Source organism: Trachypithecus francoisi, unplaced genomic scaffold (assembly GCF_009764315.1).
Source record: "Trachypithecus francoisi isolate TF-2019V2 unplaced genomic scaffold, Tfra_2.0 Lachesis_group12, whole genome shotgun sequence".
Taxonomy (NCBI): domain Eukaryota; kingdom Metazoa; phylum Chordata; class Mammalia; order Primates; family Cercopithecidae; genus Trachypithecus; species Trachypithecus francoisi.
In genome coordinates this window covers 379,634-394,689 of record NW_022681457.1, presented here as the reverse complement: position 1 = coordinate 394,689, position 15,056 = coordinate 379,634, and the positions used below count along the sequence as shown (strand labels likewise).

The 15,056-nt window shown below is 50.1% G+C and overlaps 1 protein-coding gene across 2 annotated transcripts in view; it reads right to left on the bottom strand.

Moving 5' to 3' along the window:
* The window catches only part of RELB (RELB proto-oncogene, NF-kB subunit), a 48,705-nt gene that overhangs the window by 13,651 nt on the left and 19,998 nt on the right, over window positions 1–15,056 (bottom strand). For both annotated transcript variants that reach the window (XM_033223618.1, XM_033223617.1), the window contains 4 exons: window positions 8,740–8,897; window positions 5,337–5,428; window positions 5,021–5,152; window positions 1,567–1,671 (listed from right to left, as the gene is read on the bottom strand). In XM_033223618.1, coding sequence (XP_033079509.1) covers window positions 1,567–1,671; window positions 5,021–5,152; window positions 5,337–5,428; window positions 8,740–8,897 — 487 coding nt within the window. The remainder of the gene's footprint in view (window positions 1–1,566; window positions 1,672–5,020; window positions 5,153–5,336; window positions 5,429–8,739; window positions 8,898–15,056) is intronic.

Sequence of the window (15,056 nt, the reverse complement as noted above, 5' to 3'; positions counted from 1 at the left end):
CAAGTGATCTGCCCGCCTCAGCCTCCAAAAGTGTGCTAGGATTACAGGCATGAGCTGCTGTGCCCAGCTGTTTACTTTTTTGTTTGTTTGTTTGTTTTGAGATGGAGCTTTGCTCTGTCACCCAGGCTGGAGTGCAGTGGCATAATCTTGACTCACTGCAACCTATGCATCCCAGGTTCATGCGATTCTCCCATCTCAGCCTCCCGAGTAGCTGGGATTACAGGTGTGAGCCACCACGCCCAGCTCATTTTTGTGTTTTTTAGTAGAGATGGGGTTTCACCATGTTGGCCAGGCTGGTCTCGAACTCCTGACCTCAGGTGATCCGCCCACCTTGGCCTCCCAAAGTGCTGGGATTGCAGGCATGAGCCACTGCGCCCAGCTCTAATTTCTGTATTTTTAGTAGATACGGGTTTTCACCATGTTGCCCAGGCTGGTCTCAAGCTCCAGAGCTCAAGTGATCCGCCTGCCTCAGCCTCCCAAAGTGCTGGGATTACAGGCTTGAGCCACAGTGACCAGCTGTGTTTCTTTTTTTTAAAAAAAGCCTGTTTGAGGAAGGGCCATTTGAACAGATGTGAATGAAGTGGAGTTACTTCTTTTTTTTTTTTTTTTTTTTGAGACGGAGTCTTGCTCTGTTGCCCAGGCTGGAGTGCAGTGGCCGGATCTCAGCTCACTGCAAGCTCCGCCTCCCAGGTTCACACCATTCTCCTGCCTCAGCCTCCTGATAGCTGGGACTACAGGCGCCCGACACCTCGCCCGGCTAGTTTTTTGTATTTTTTTCTTTTTTTTTTTTTTTTTTTTTGAGACGGAGTCTCGCTCTGTCGCCCGGGCTGGAGTGCAGTGGCCGGATCTCAGCTCACTGCAAGCTCCGCTTTCCGGGTTCACGACATTCTCCTGCCTCAGCCTCCCGAGTAGCTGGGACTATAGGCGCCCGCCACGTCGCCCGGCTAGTTTTTTGTATTTTTTAGTAGAGACGGGGTTTCACAGTGTTAGCCAGGATGGTCTCGATCTCCTGACCTCGTGATCCGCCCGTCTCGGCCTCCCAAAGTGTTTTTTGTATTTTTTAGTAGAGACGGGGTTTCACCATGTTAGCCAGGATGGTCTCGATCTCCTGACCTCGTGATCCGCCCATCTCGGCCTCCCAAAGTGCTGGGATTACAGGCTTGAGCCACCGTGCCCGGCCGAAGTGGAGTTAATTCTTCTGTCCTCTGTTTGCTTTGCCCATAGCCCTTATCACAACCACCATAAACCGTTCATTTATGCAATTCCACCCTTAACATCAGAGTCCTCTGGACATGTCGTGAGCTCTGTGATGGCACCGTCTAGCGCGCAACATGGGTCACCACAGAGGAGCCTCCGTCTTCCTACGCAGACGGGTGAGCAGGCGACTCAGGGAGTGAATGAACCCATCAGCTGTATATGATTGCAAAGACAGCGTTCTGGACCCTTGCACTCTGGTGCCCTGGTTAACCAGCTCTTTCTCATCCATTCACCCTCCCAGACTCCCTGGCTACCCCTCCAAGTTGCCAGACCCCGCGCTACCCAAGCTTGCTGCCCCAGGCCCCTCACCTTTCTGCACCTTGTCGCACAGCAAGTAGAGCTCCTCGCCACCCGTGCATGGCCCGCTTTCCTTATTAATTCGGCAAATCCGCAGCTCTGACGTGTTTGTGGATTCTGGGAAGGAGAGAGGGGAAGAAGTGTATTAAAAAAAAAAAAAAAAACCGAGAATTCAGTCACCGAGGGGCCGAGGAGGGAGGATGGTTTGAGCCCAGGAGTTCCAGGCCAGCCTGGGTAACATGGTGAGACTCTAGCTCTACAAAAAGTTTTAAAAATAAAACTTAGCCAGGTGTGGTGGCACATGCCTGTAGTCTCAGCTACTTGTGAGGTTGAACTGGGAGGATCACTTAAGCCCAGAAGTTCAGGCTGCAGTAAGCTATGACTGCACCACTGCATGACTGCCTAGGCAACAGAGTGAGACCCTATCTCTAAAAAAACATAATAATAAACAAAAATAATGTTTAAAAAATGTTTAAGGGAGACCCTCAGACCTCAGGGAGAGTTGATGGGGTCCCAGGTCAGAGAAGGTTCCTTGAGGAGAGTTTGATAGACTGTAATCTGGTAGTGGACACCTGTTGTTTTCCCCATCTAATCTAGTAGACCTGGCCCCTCTTCTTTTAACAGCCTCCAATTTTCCCTCAAGGGACCACCCCTCATCTTCGTAATTGGGATTGGGCAAGGTTGAGCCCACTTCCTAGCTCAGCAGTAATTGATCACGTGCCCCGGACCTGGCCAATCAGAGCAGTGCATCCCTCTGGCCAAAGCTGATTGGTCAGAAAGGAGGAAATGACCAAAACCAGGCCAATGAGAGATAGCCCTGAGGCTTGAAGCAAAGCTATTAGGTAAAAGAAGCTAAAAGCAGCCTTGGGAGTTGGGGACAGGTGCCGGGCAGGTAGGATATAAGCCTGGATTCTAACATGGAGGAAGAACAGCTGAAAGACTGACAGGTCTCTAATGACATCACTGCGGTCCTGGATGCAGCCAGACCTGAAGCACTATGCTACATCTGCATTTTTCTCGTTAATAGAACAAATTATTCTCTTCTTTTTTTACCCCTTAAGCCTATTTAAGTTGGGATTCTATCACTTGCATCCATAAATGCCCTGACTGAATTAATATCCCATTTTGATGATTACAGCAGCCACTACGGGTTGGCTAAAACCTACCAGTTATTCCCAATCCCCTCTTCTATGCCTGTACCCCTCTATAGAGATTGAAAAATCTAAGCACTTGCTTTCCCAGACCACCCTGCAACTAGGAGTGGCCATGGGACCAAGCTCTGGCCACTGAGAAATAAGCAGAAGTCTACCAGGGTGATTCTGTGGAATATAATGCACTCTTTCAGAAAGGGAGAGAGACTATTACTTATGCTGCCTCTTCCCTTAGGCTGCCTGATACAGATTGTTCATTCTACAATACTAGAAGACCTCTTTTTTTTTTTTTTTTTTTTTTTTTTCCGAGACGTAGTCTCGCTCTTTCACCCAGGCTGGAGTGCAGTGGTGTGATCTCAGCTCACTGCAAGCTCTGCCTCCCGAGTTCATGCCATTCTCCTGCCTCAGCCTCCCAAGTAGCTGGGACTACAGGTGCTTGCCACCTCGCCCGGCTAGTTTTTTTTTGTTTGTTTTTTTGTTTGTATTTTTTAGTAGAGACGGGGTTTCACCGTGTTAGCCAGGATGGTCTCGATCTCCTGACCTTGTGATCCACCCGGCTTGGCCTCCCAAAGTGCTGGGATTACAGGCTTGAGCCACCGCGCCCGGCCAATTTTTTTTATTTTTTTTATTTTTTTTATTTTTTTTTTGAGACGGAGTCTCACTGTGTCGTCCAGGCTGGAGTGCAGTGGCCGGATCTCAGCTCACTGCAAGCTCCGCCTCCCGGGTTTACGCCATTCTCCCGCCTCAGCCTCCCGAGTAGCTGGGACTACAGGCGCCCGCCACCTCGCCCAGCTAGTTTTTTGTTTTTTTGCTTTTTTAGTAGAGACGGGGTTTCACCGTATTAGCCAGGATGGTCTCGATCTCCTGACCTCATGATCCGCCCATCTCGGCCTCCCAAAGTGCTGGGATTACAGGCTTGAGCCACCGCGCCCGGCCGATTTTTTGTATTTTTAATGGAGGCGGGGTTTCACTGTGTTAGCCAGAATGGTCTCCATCTCCTGACCTCGTGATCCGCCCGCCTTGGCCTCCCAAAGTGCTGGGATTACAGGCGTGATGCACTGCACCCGGCCAAGAATTTTTGCATTTTTAGTAGAGATGGGGTTTCGCCATGTTGGCCAGGCTGGTCTCGGACTCTTGATCCCAGATGATCCTCCTGCCTCGGCCTCCCAAAGTGCTGGGATTACAGGCGTGAGTCACCACACCCAGCCCCCATTTTTTTTTTCTTTTTTTCTTTTTTTTGAGACGGAGTCTTGCTCTGTTGCCCAGGCTGGAGTGCAGTGGTGCAATCTAAGCTCACTGCAACCTCCACCTCCTGGGTAGCTGGGATTATAGGCGTGTGTCACCATGCCCAGCTAATTTTTGCATTTTTAGTAGAGACAGAATTTTACCACATAGGCCAGGCTGGTCTCCTGACCTCAAGTGATCCACCCACCTCAGCCTCCCAAAGTGTTGGGACTACAGGTGCATGCCACCATGCTCAGCTTTTTTTTTTTTTTTTTTTTTTCTCGGACGGAATCTCACTCTGTTGCTCAGGCTGGAGTGCAGCGACACGATCTCAGCTCACTGCAACCTCCGCCTCCGGAGTTCAAGCAATTCTCCTGCCTCAGCCTCCTGAGTAACTGGGATTATAGTTGCCTGCCACTGCGCCCAGCTAATTTTTGTATTTTTAGTAGAGACAGGATTTTGGCATGTTGGCCAGGCTGGTCTCAAACTCCTGACTTCTCAGGTAACCTGCCTGCTTCGGCCTCCCAAAGTGCTGGGATTACTGGCATGAGCCACCACGCCTGACCACCCAGCTAATTTTTTTTTTTTTTTTGAGATGGAGTCTTGCCCTGTCACCCAGGCTGGAGTGCAGTGGTGCTATCTGGGCTCATTGCAAGCTCCGCCTCCTGGGTTCATGCCATCCTCCTGCCTCAGTCTCCCGGGTAGCTGGGACTACAGACACCTGCCACCATGCCAGGCTAATTTTTTGTATTTTTAGTAGAGACAGGGTTTCACCGTGTTAGCCAGGGTGGCCTCAATCTCCTGACCTCGTGATCCGCCCACCTCGGCCTCCCAAAGTGCTGGAATTACAGGCATGAGCCACCGCGCCTGGCCGCTAATTTTAAATTTTTTTTATAGAGACAGGGTTTTGCCAAGTTGCCCAGGCTAGTCTTGAACTCCTGGGCTCAAGCAATCTTCCCACCTTGACCTCCCAAAGTGTTGGGATTACAGATGTGAGCCACAGCACCTGAGCCACTCATGCCTCTGTAAGAGGGACATTCTGACACCTGCAGCCAAGGGCAATCCTAATGGCCACAGCACTGTCAACTCACTTTTGTCGTAGACGGGCTCGGAAAGCACAGGGTCCATGCGGCGCATCTGTCCCTGCTGGTCCCGATATGAGGCCTGGAAGCAGATCCTCACGACATTCATGTCTACTTCCTGATGGTTCTTCAGGGACCCAGCTGTCGGGGGAGATATGGGGAGGCTGAGGGTGGGAAGTGGAGACCCTCTTTGGGGTACAGCGGAATGAGGAAGGGATGGGCTGGAGGAGACGGTGGGGCCTGGAGTGGTGAGGGGACCAGGGTGAGCACAGAAGGCAAGGGGCTTGGGAAGACACATGATGGTCAGGTCAGGCAGGGGGCTCACCATTGTACGGGTCAATGCCCAGTTGAATCTTCCGCTCAATGGCAGCCTCAATCTCCTTCTTCCTCACACACTGGATGCCCAGGTTATTAAAACTGAGGGGATGATGGGGGAGGGAGAGGAGTGCTCGTGAGCAGGCAGGTGTGGCCCTAACCTGCAGGAGGGCTCCGGCAGATGCTGCTGTGGGGCTCAGGCTCTCAGGGGCTGACATCCCAAGTCCAGGGGTCCCAGCATTAGAAAGGGTCTGAGGTTTAAACCTCTTAGAAGGCCAGCGCAGTGGCTCATGCCTGTAATCCCAGCACTTTGGGAGGCCGAGGCAGGAGGATCACGAGGTCAGTAGTTCAAGACCAGCATGGCCAACATGGTGAAACCCTGTCTCTACTAAAAATACAAAAATTAGCTGGCACAGTAGTGCATGCCTGTAATGCCAGCTACTCGGGAGGCTGAGGCAGAAGAATCACTTGAACTCGGGATGCAGAGGTTGCAGTGAGCCGAGATTGCACCACTGCACTCTAGCCTGGACAACAGAGATAGACTCCATCTCAAACAATAAAAAAATAAATAAAATAAACCTTTTGGCCAGACACAGTGGCTCACGTCTGTAATTCCAGTACTTTAGGAGGCCGAGATGGGCAAATCAGGTCAAGAGACCGACACCATCCTGGCCAACATGGTGAAACCCTGTCTCTACTAAAAATACAAAAATTAGCTCAGTGTGGTGGCGCGTGCCTGAAATCCCAGCTACTCAGGACGCTGAGGCAGGAGAATCGCTTGAACCCTGGAGGTGGAGGTTGCAGTGAGCTGAGATCATGCCACTGCACTCCAGCCTGGTGACAGAGCAAGAATCTGTCTCAAAAAATCAAAATAATGGCCGGGCGCGGTGGCTCAAGCCTGTAATCCCAGCACTTTGGGAGGCCGAGACGGGCGGATCACGAGGTCAGGAGATCGAAACCATCCTGGCTAACACGGTGAAACCCCGTCTCTACTAAAAAATACAAAAAACTAGCCGGGCGAGATGGCGGGCGCCTGTAGTCCCAGCTACTCCAGAGGCTGAGGCAAGAGAATGGCAGGAACCCAGGAGGCGGAGCTTACAGTGAGCTGAGATCCGGCCACTGCACTCCAGCCCGGGTAACAGAGCCAGACTCCGTCTCAAAAAAAAAAAAAAAAAAAAAAAAAATCAAAATAAGTATGTCAAGGATTCTTGAGAAGACCCGGAACATGCCTCATCTTTACCACATGAGAACACTGGCCAACTTCATCTTTTTTTTTTTTTTTTTTTGAGACAGAGTCTCGCTCTGTCGCCGGGGCTGGAGTGCAGTGGCCAGATCTCAGCTCACTGCAAGCTCCGCCTCCCGGGTTTACGCCATTCTCCTGCCTCAGCCTCCCGAGTAGCTGGGACTACAGGCGCCCGCCACCTCGACCGGCTAGTTTTTTGTATTTTTTAGTAGAGACGGGGTTTCACCGTGTTAGCCAGGATGGTCTCGATCTCCTGACCTCGTGATCCGCCCATCTCAGCCTCCCAAAGTGCTGGGATTACAGGCTTGAGCCACCGCGCCCAGCCCAACTTCATCTTTAATAAGAAAACTGCGGGGCCAGGTGTGGTGGCTCACGCCTGTCATCTCAACACCTTGGGAGGCCGAGGCGGGTGGATCACGAGGTCAGGAGTTCCAAACCAGCCTGACCAACATGGTGAAACTAAAAATACAAAAATTAGCCAGGTGTAGCGGCTGGCGCCTGTAATCCCAGCTACTTGGGAGGCTGAGGCAGGAGAATCGCTTGAACCCAGGAGGCAGAGATTGCAATGAACTGAGATCACGCCATTGTACTCCAGCCTGGGGAACAGAGTGAGACTCTGTCAAAAAAAAAAAAAAAGAAGGAAAGAAAGAAGGAAGGAAGGAAGGAAAGAAAGAAAAAAACCCTGCAAATTAAACACCAATGAGATGCCTTTGTTTTGGAGCACTCATCAAAATAGCAAAAATCAAAATGTTTCATAATACCTTGTGCCGGTGAGGTTGTGGAGAATCAGGTGCTCTCACCCATTACTGATGGGACTGTAAATTGCATAACATGGCAGTATTCATTCATTCCACAAATATTTCCCGAGCACCTACTATGTGCCAGTTACTGTGCCGGACACTGGTAATACAGCAGGGAACGTAAGAGACAAGATCTCTGCTCTCGGAACTGACATTTTCACTAAGTCTAAAAATCACTGAAATTAAATCTTCAGGACTTGAGCGTGAGCAATACTCAGCCCTACCTCTGAAGTGTGTGCTGCCTTTAGGGCTCTGCCCAAAGTCAGCGCAACACAGTGAAGAGTGTCACTATCTTTCTGTCTCTTTGCACTATGAAAAAATGCTCAAAGTTTTAGATGTAACCACTGTATGTTGTGTAAGCATTTGTGGACATATGCAAAATAAAAGTTATACAGTGCTTCTGCTTTAAAACGAAAGAAAAGCCGGCACGGTGGCTCATGCCTGTAATCCCAGCACTTTGGGAGGCCGAGCTGGGAGGATCACCTGAGGTCAGGAGATCGAGACCACTCTGGCCAACGTGGTGAAACCCTGTTTCTACTAAAAATACAAAAAATTAGGCCGGGCGCGGTGGCTCAAGCTTGTAATCCCAGCACTTTGGGAGGCCAAGACGGGCGGATCACAAGGTCAGGAGATCGAGACCATCCTGGCTAATACGGTGAAACCCCGTCTCTACTAAAGAATACAAAAAACTAGCCGGGCGACGAGGCGGGCGCCTGTAGTCCCAGCTACTTGGGAGGCTGAGGCAGGAGAATGGCGTGAACCCGGAGGCGGCACTTGCAGTGAGCTGAGATCTGGCCACTGCACTCCAGCCTGGGTGACAGAGCGAGACTCCGTCTCAAAAAAAAAAAAAAAAAAAAAAAAAAAATTAGCTGGGCATAGTGTTGCACACCTGTAATCCCAGCTACTCGGGAGTCTGAGGAAAGAGAGTCACTTGAATCTGGGAAGCGGAGGTTGCAGTGAGCTGAGATCGCACAATTGTACTCTAGCTTGGACAACAAGAGCAAAACTCCGTCTCAAAAAAAAAAAAAAAAAGATAAATTGTACAGTAAGAGAAAGAGCAGGCCTTGCAGTTAAGTCAGGTCTGCAGTCAAATCCCAGCTCTGCCATCAATTATCTGTGCTCCTTACCCTCTCTGAGCCTCAGTTTCTTCCTCTACAAAATAAGGATAACATGTAGGTGAATCTGTGTGTGGCAGGGCTCCCAGCCTAGGTGAGGCTCTCCACTGTCTCCAGGCCTGTTTCCCCACCTAGGAGAGGCAGTGGGGAGGGTGTACCCAAGCTGCCCTCTGCTCTAAGGTTTTATGTGTGATCTCCAGCCACTCAGAATCTCCATAATCAAGGACAAGAGGTTGGAGATCAGCGGGTGGGTACCTGTGCCGGGGGCTGACGTGAGGCCGGAGCCGCACTCTGCAGACGCCGTCAGTGCAGTCTTTCCCCACGAGGCTGTGGGGGTGGACTCGGTGAGGCCAGTCCTTCCACACCAGGCAGGCAGTCACCTCCACCTCCCGCAGCCCTCCACAATCCCGGAGCTGCAGGAAGAGAAGTGCTCTTTGGAGCTCCCATCACAGATGCCTGCGCCCATCCAAACTCCTTGGGGCCTCCCTTGGCAGCTCCCCAACCCTCTCCCCACTGGGTCCTCTGTCGGGAGCTCTCCAACCTTCTACCCCGACCAGGATGATGGAATGTGTTTGCTTAAGAACACTTTGGGCGGGGCGAGATGGCTCACGCCTGTAATCCCAGCACGCTGGAAAGCTGAGGCAGGCAGATCACCTGAGGTTGGGAGTTCCAGACCACCCTGGCTAACATGGGGAAACCCCATCTGTACTAAAAATAACAAAAATTAGCCGGGCATGGTGGTGCATTCCTGTAATCCCACCTGCTTGAGAGGCTGAGGCAGGAGAATCGCCTGAACCTGTGAGGCGGAGGATGCAGTGAGCCGAGATCTTGACACTGCACTCCAGCCTGGGTGACAGAGTTTGTCCCAAATAATAAAAAAAAAAAAAAGCCACTTTGATATCCTAAACCAGAAGCTTCCAACTGATTAACTGGCGGGCCTCATATAATATCTGCCCTACAGGCTGCTTTTTCAGGTCACCCAGGCTTTTCTTTTTTTTTTCAGACAGGGTCTCTCTCTGTCACCCAAGCTACAGTGCAGTGGCAGCAGATCTCGGCTCACTGCAACCTCCACCTCCAGGCTCAAGGGATTCTTCTGCCTCAGCCTCCTGAGTAGCTGGGACTACAGGCGCACACTACCACGCCCTGCTAATTTTTGTGTTTTCAGTAGAGACAGGGTTTTGCTACATTGTCCAAGCTGGTCTCAAACTCCTGAACTCAAGCGATCTGCCTGCCTTGGCCTCCCAAAGCTCTGGGATGAGAGGCATGAGCCACCACGTGAAAACGTCAGTGTCATAGAAGACTATAAAGATGGGCCGGGCGCGGTGGCTCAAGCCTGTAATCCCAGCACTTTGGGAGGCTGAGACGGGCGGATCACGAGGTCAGGAGATCGAGACCATCCTGGCTAACACAGTGAAACCCCGTCTCTACTAAAAAGTGCAAAAAACTAGCCGGGCGAGGTGGCGGGCGCCTGTAGTCCCAGCTACTCGGGAGGGTGAGGCAGGAGAATGGTGTAAACCCGGGAGGCAGAGCTTGCAGTGAGCTGAGATCCGGCCACTGCACTCCAGCCTGGGCGACAGAGCGAGACTCCGTCTCAAAAAAAAAAAAAAAAAAAAAAAGAAGACTATAAAGATGGGTGGCATGGCTGGGCACAGTGGCTCACACCTGTCATCCTAGCACTTTGGGAGGCCGAGATGGGCAGATCATGAGGTCAGGAGATCAAGACCATCCTGGCTAACATGGTGAAACCCTGTCTCTACTAAAAATACAAAAAACTAGCCGGGCCTGGTGGTAGGCACCTGTAGTCCCAGCTACTCGGGAGGCTGAGGCAGGACAATGGCGTGAACCCGGGAGGCGGAGCTTGCAGTGAGCCGAGATGGCGCCCCTGCACTCCAGCCTGGGTGACAGAGCGAGACTCCATCTCAAAAAAAAAAAAAAAAGATGGGTGCCACATTTGGAGTTAAAAGACAACAAATGATGGGCCAGGCACAGTGGCTCACACCTGTAATCCCAGTACTTTGGGAGGTTGAGGTGGGAGGACTGCTTGAGCCCAGGAGTTCAAGACCAGCCTGGGCAACATAGTGAAACCCTGTCTCTATAAAAAATACAAAAATTAGCCAGATGTGGTGACAGACGTCTATAATCCCAGCTACTCTGGAAGCTGAGGTGGGAGGATCGCTTGAGCCTGAGACATGGAGGTTGTAATGAGCCCAGATCGTGCCCCTGCATTCCAGCCTGGGTGACAAAGACCCTGTCTCAAAAAAGAAAAAAGAGAGAGAGAGAATAAATTATGTATTGTGACCTGGATGCCTGGGTGGTAGGTGGTTACACTGTGTAAACTATGTATGTATACATTAAATGTAAAAATTCAGAGCTTTAATCTTAACTATATATGATCAATTATAGCTTAATTTTTTTAAAAAAGGAGAGAAGGGTTGGACGCAGTGGCTCACGCCTGTAATCCCGGCACTTTGGGAGGCTGAGGTGGGTGGATCACCTGAGGTTGGGAGTTTGAGACCAGCCTAACCAACATGGAGAAACACTGTCTCTACCAAAAATATAAAATTAGCTGGGCGTGGTGGCGCATGCCTGTAGTCTCAGCTACTCGGGAGGCTGAGGCAGGAGAATCGCTTGAACCCTGGAGATGGAGGTTGCGGTGGGCCCAGATCGTGCCATTGCACTCCAGCCTGGGTGACAAAGCAAGACTCTTTCTCAAAAAGTAAATAAATACATAAATACATAAATAAAGAGAGAAGGAAAGAGACTAATGAGATAGGACAACCAAATGCAACATGATCCTTGGTTAGATCCTGGACTGAGGAGAAAGAAATAACAATAAAACACATTTTGGGAACAATTGGGAAATTGAAATATGGACTGTATATTACATATTTGATGGGATTACTAATTTTCCTAGGGGTGATTCATGAGATTGTGGCTACAGAGGAGCTTATTATTAGGAGATGCATACTGAACGATTTAGGGGTGAAGCAGCATGATGGCTCCAATTCATTTGTAAATGATTCATCAAAAAAACCATGTGTGGGCCAGGCATGGTGGCTCACACCTGTAATCCTAGCACTTTTCGGAGGCCAAGGAAGGCAGGTTGCTTCAGCACAGGAGTTCAAGACCAGCCTGGGCAACATGGTCAGACCCCATCTCTGCAAAGAATACAAAAATTAGCCAGGTGTGGTGGAATGCACCTGTAGTCCCAGGTACTCAGGAGGCTAAGGTGGGAATGCTTGAACCCTGAAGGTCCAGGCTTCAGTGAGCTGTGATTGCGTCACTGCATTCCAGCCTGGGCAACAGAGCAAGACCCTGTCTCAAAACAAAACAAAACAAAAATGTATGTGTCTGTGTGTGTGTATGTTTGCCTGTGCAGAGACAAAACGAGAGACACAGAAAATGTGGCAAAATGTCGACTGGTGAATATAGATGAAAGGCACTCACCTTTCAGCCGAGCATGGTGGCTCACGCCTATAATCCCAGCACTTTGGGAGGCTGAGGTGGGCGGATCACCTAAGGTTGGGAATTCGAGACCAGCCTGACCAACATGGAGAAACCCTGACTCTACTAAAAATACAAAATTAGCAGGGCGTGGTGGCATATGCCTGTAATCCCAGCTACTTGGGAGGCTGAGGCAGGAGAATCGCTTGAACCTGGCAGGCGGAGGTTGCAGTGAGCTGAGATCAGCCCATTGCATTCCAGACTGGGCAACAAGAACAAAACGCTGTTTCAAAAAAAAAAAAAAGGCACTCACCTTTCAAAGGTACTGAGTGTATTATTTTTAACTTTTCTGTAGGTTTAAATTCTCTTTTTTTTTGAGATGGAGTCTTGCTCTGTTGCCCAGGCTGGAGTGCAATGGCATGATCTCAGCTCACTGCAACCTCTGCCCCCCAGGTTCAAGCCATTCTCCTGTCTCTGCATCCCAAGTAGCTAAGATTACAGGTGCCTGCCACCACGCCCAGCTAATTTTTGTATTTTTATTTATTTATTTATTTACTTTGAGACAGAGTCTTGCTTTGTTGCCCAGGCTGGAGTGCAGTGGTGCCATCTTGGCTCACTGCAAGCTCCACCTCCCGGGTTCATGCCATTCTCCTGCCTCAGCCTCCCTAGTAGCTGGGACTACAGGTGCCCGTCACCACACCCGGCTAATTTTTTGTATTTTTAGTAGAGATAGGGTTTCACCATGTTGGCCAGGCTGGTCTCGAACTCCTGATCCCAGGTGATCCGCCTGCCTTGGCCTCCCAAAGTGCTGGGATTACAGGCGCAAACCACCATGCCCAGCCATTTTGATTAGTTTGGATGATAAAATAATTCAAACCTAGAGACCAGGCGCGGTGGCTCATGCCTGTAATCCCAGCACTTTGGGAGGCTGAGGCGGGTGGATCACCTGAGGCCAGGAGTTCGAGACCGGTCTGGCAAAACCCCCTCTCCACTAAAAATACAAAATTAGCCAGGTATGATGGTACAGGCCTGTAATCCCAGCTACTCCAGAGGTTGAGGCAGGAGAATCGCTTGAACCCAGGAGGCAGAGGTTGCAGTGAGCTGAGATCACACTATTGCACTCCAGCCTGGGCAACAAGAGTGAAACTCCGTCTCAAAAAAAAAATAATAATAATAATAATAATAAACTTATCAAAATGTATAAATTAAGTATGTGCAATTTTTCTTACATCAATTATACCTCAATAAAATAAAATAAAAAAACTAGACAGGAAAAAAACTAAAACTTTTTTTTCTAACCTTTTAGTTGGAAAGTTAGTTTCCAATCTTTTATTAGGAAAAACTTGGAGCCCACAATTAAAATTATAAGACATCACGTTATTTCAGATTTCCAGAGTTGTTTTTTTTTTTTTTTTTTTTTTTTTTTTTTTTTGAGACGGAGTCTCGCTCTGTCGCCCAGGCTGGAGTGCAGTGGCCGGATCTCGGCTCACTGCAAGCTCCGCCTCCCGGGTTTACGCCATTCTCCTGCCTCAGCCTCCCGAGTAGCTGGGACTACAGGCGCCCGCCATCTCGCCCGGCTAATTTTTTGTATATTTTAGTAGAGACAGGGTTTCAGTTAGCCAGGATGGTCTCGATCTCCTGACCTCGTGATCCGCCCGTCTCGGCCTCCCAAAGTGCTGGGATTACAGGCTTGAGCCACCGCGCCCGGCTTTTTTTTTTTTTTGAGACGGATTCTCGCTCTGTTGCCCAGGCTGGAGTGCAGTGGCCGGATCTCAGCTCACTGCAAGCTCCGCCTCCCGGGTTTACGCCATTCTCCTGCCTCAGCCTCCCGAGTAGCTGGGACTACAGGCGCCCGCCATCTCGCCCGGCTAATTTTTTGTATATTTTAGTAGAGACAGGGTTTCAGTTAGCCAGGATGGTCTCGATCTCCTGACCTCGTGATCCGCCCGTCTCGGCCTCCCAAAGTGCTGGGATTACAGGCTTGAGCCACCGCGCCCGGCTTTTTTTTTTTTTTGAGACGGATTCTCGCTCTGTTGCCCAGGCTGGAGTGCAGTGGTGTGATCTCAGCCTCTGGGGCCTCAAACTCCTGACCTCAGGTGGTCCGCCCACCTCAGCCTCCCCAGATTTTTTTTTTTTTTAATCAGGTTTTAGCAAATGAAGCCAGAATTTTTGCTCAGCAGCCGCAGGCAGCAGCAAATAAAAACCAGCCCCGTTAGACAGGGCCAGTCCCACTTGGCATCTCTGAGTCACTGGCTCAGCCCTGCTGGCATCAAAGACTCTGAAGCCCGCTCTGAACTTCTAAAGCCCAAGCCTATAAGATACCATTAACCATTGGTCTCAGTGGGAGAGTGCTGCCCCCTAGGGGAAAAATGGGATTTTTGGGGGTGGCTGGTTGACACTGTGATGTGGACCCCACCGCAAGTAGACAGGACCAGATACACTGGACAGTTTATAATACTGGGGACAGTCTCGCACAGCCATCCCACATCCAGCAAGGCTTCTGAATATCCCACCAATGATTCAAGTCAGTAAGAAACCTGTTTAAAATGATCAGATCCCAGAAACGTGCTCTATTGCTGTTGAGTTGGTCGGTTGGTTGTTTTTTGAGACAGGATCTCGCCCAGGCTGGAGTGCAATGGCACGATCTCAGCTCACTGCAACCTCTGCCTCCCACACTCAAGCAATCCTTCCACCTTAGCCTCCCAAACTGCTGGGCTTACAGGCATGCATCACATCTGGCCCTTGCTCTGTTTGACACAAATAATATTCTTTTTTTTTTTTTTTTTTTTTTTTTTTTTTTTGAGACGGAGTATCGCTCTGTCGCCCAGGCTGGAGTGCAGATCTCAGTTCACTGCAAGCTCCGCCTCCCGGGTTTACGCCATTCTCCTGCCTCAGCCTCCCGAGTAGCTGGGACTACAGGCGCCCGCCACCTCGCCCGGCTAGTTTTTTGTATTTTTAGTAGAGATGGGGTTTCACCATGTTAGCCAGGATGGTCTCAATCTCCTGACCTCGTGATCCGCCCGTCTCAGCCTCCCAAAGTGCTGGGATTACAGGCTTGAGCCACCGCGCCCGGCCACAAATAATATTCTTTCCCATAATTTTTTTTTTTTTTTGAGATGAAGTCTAAC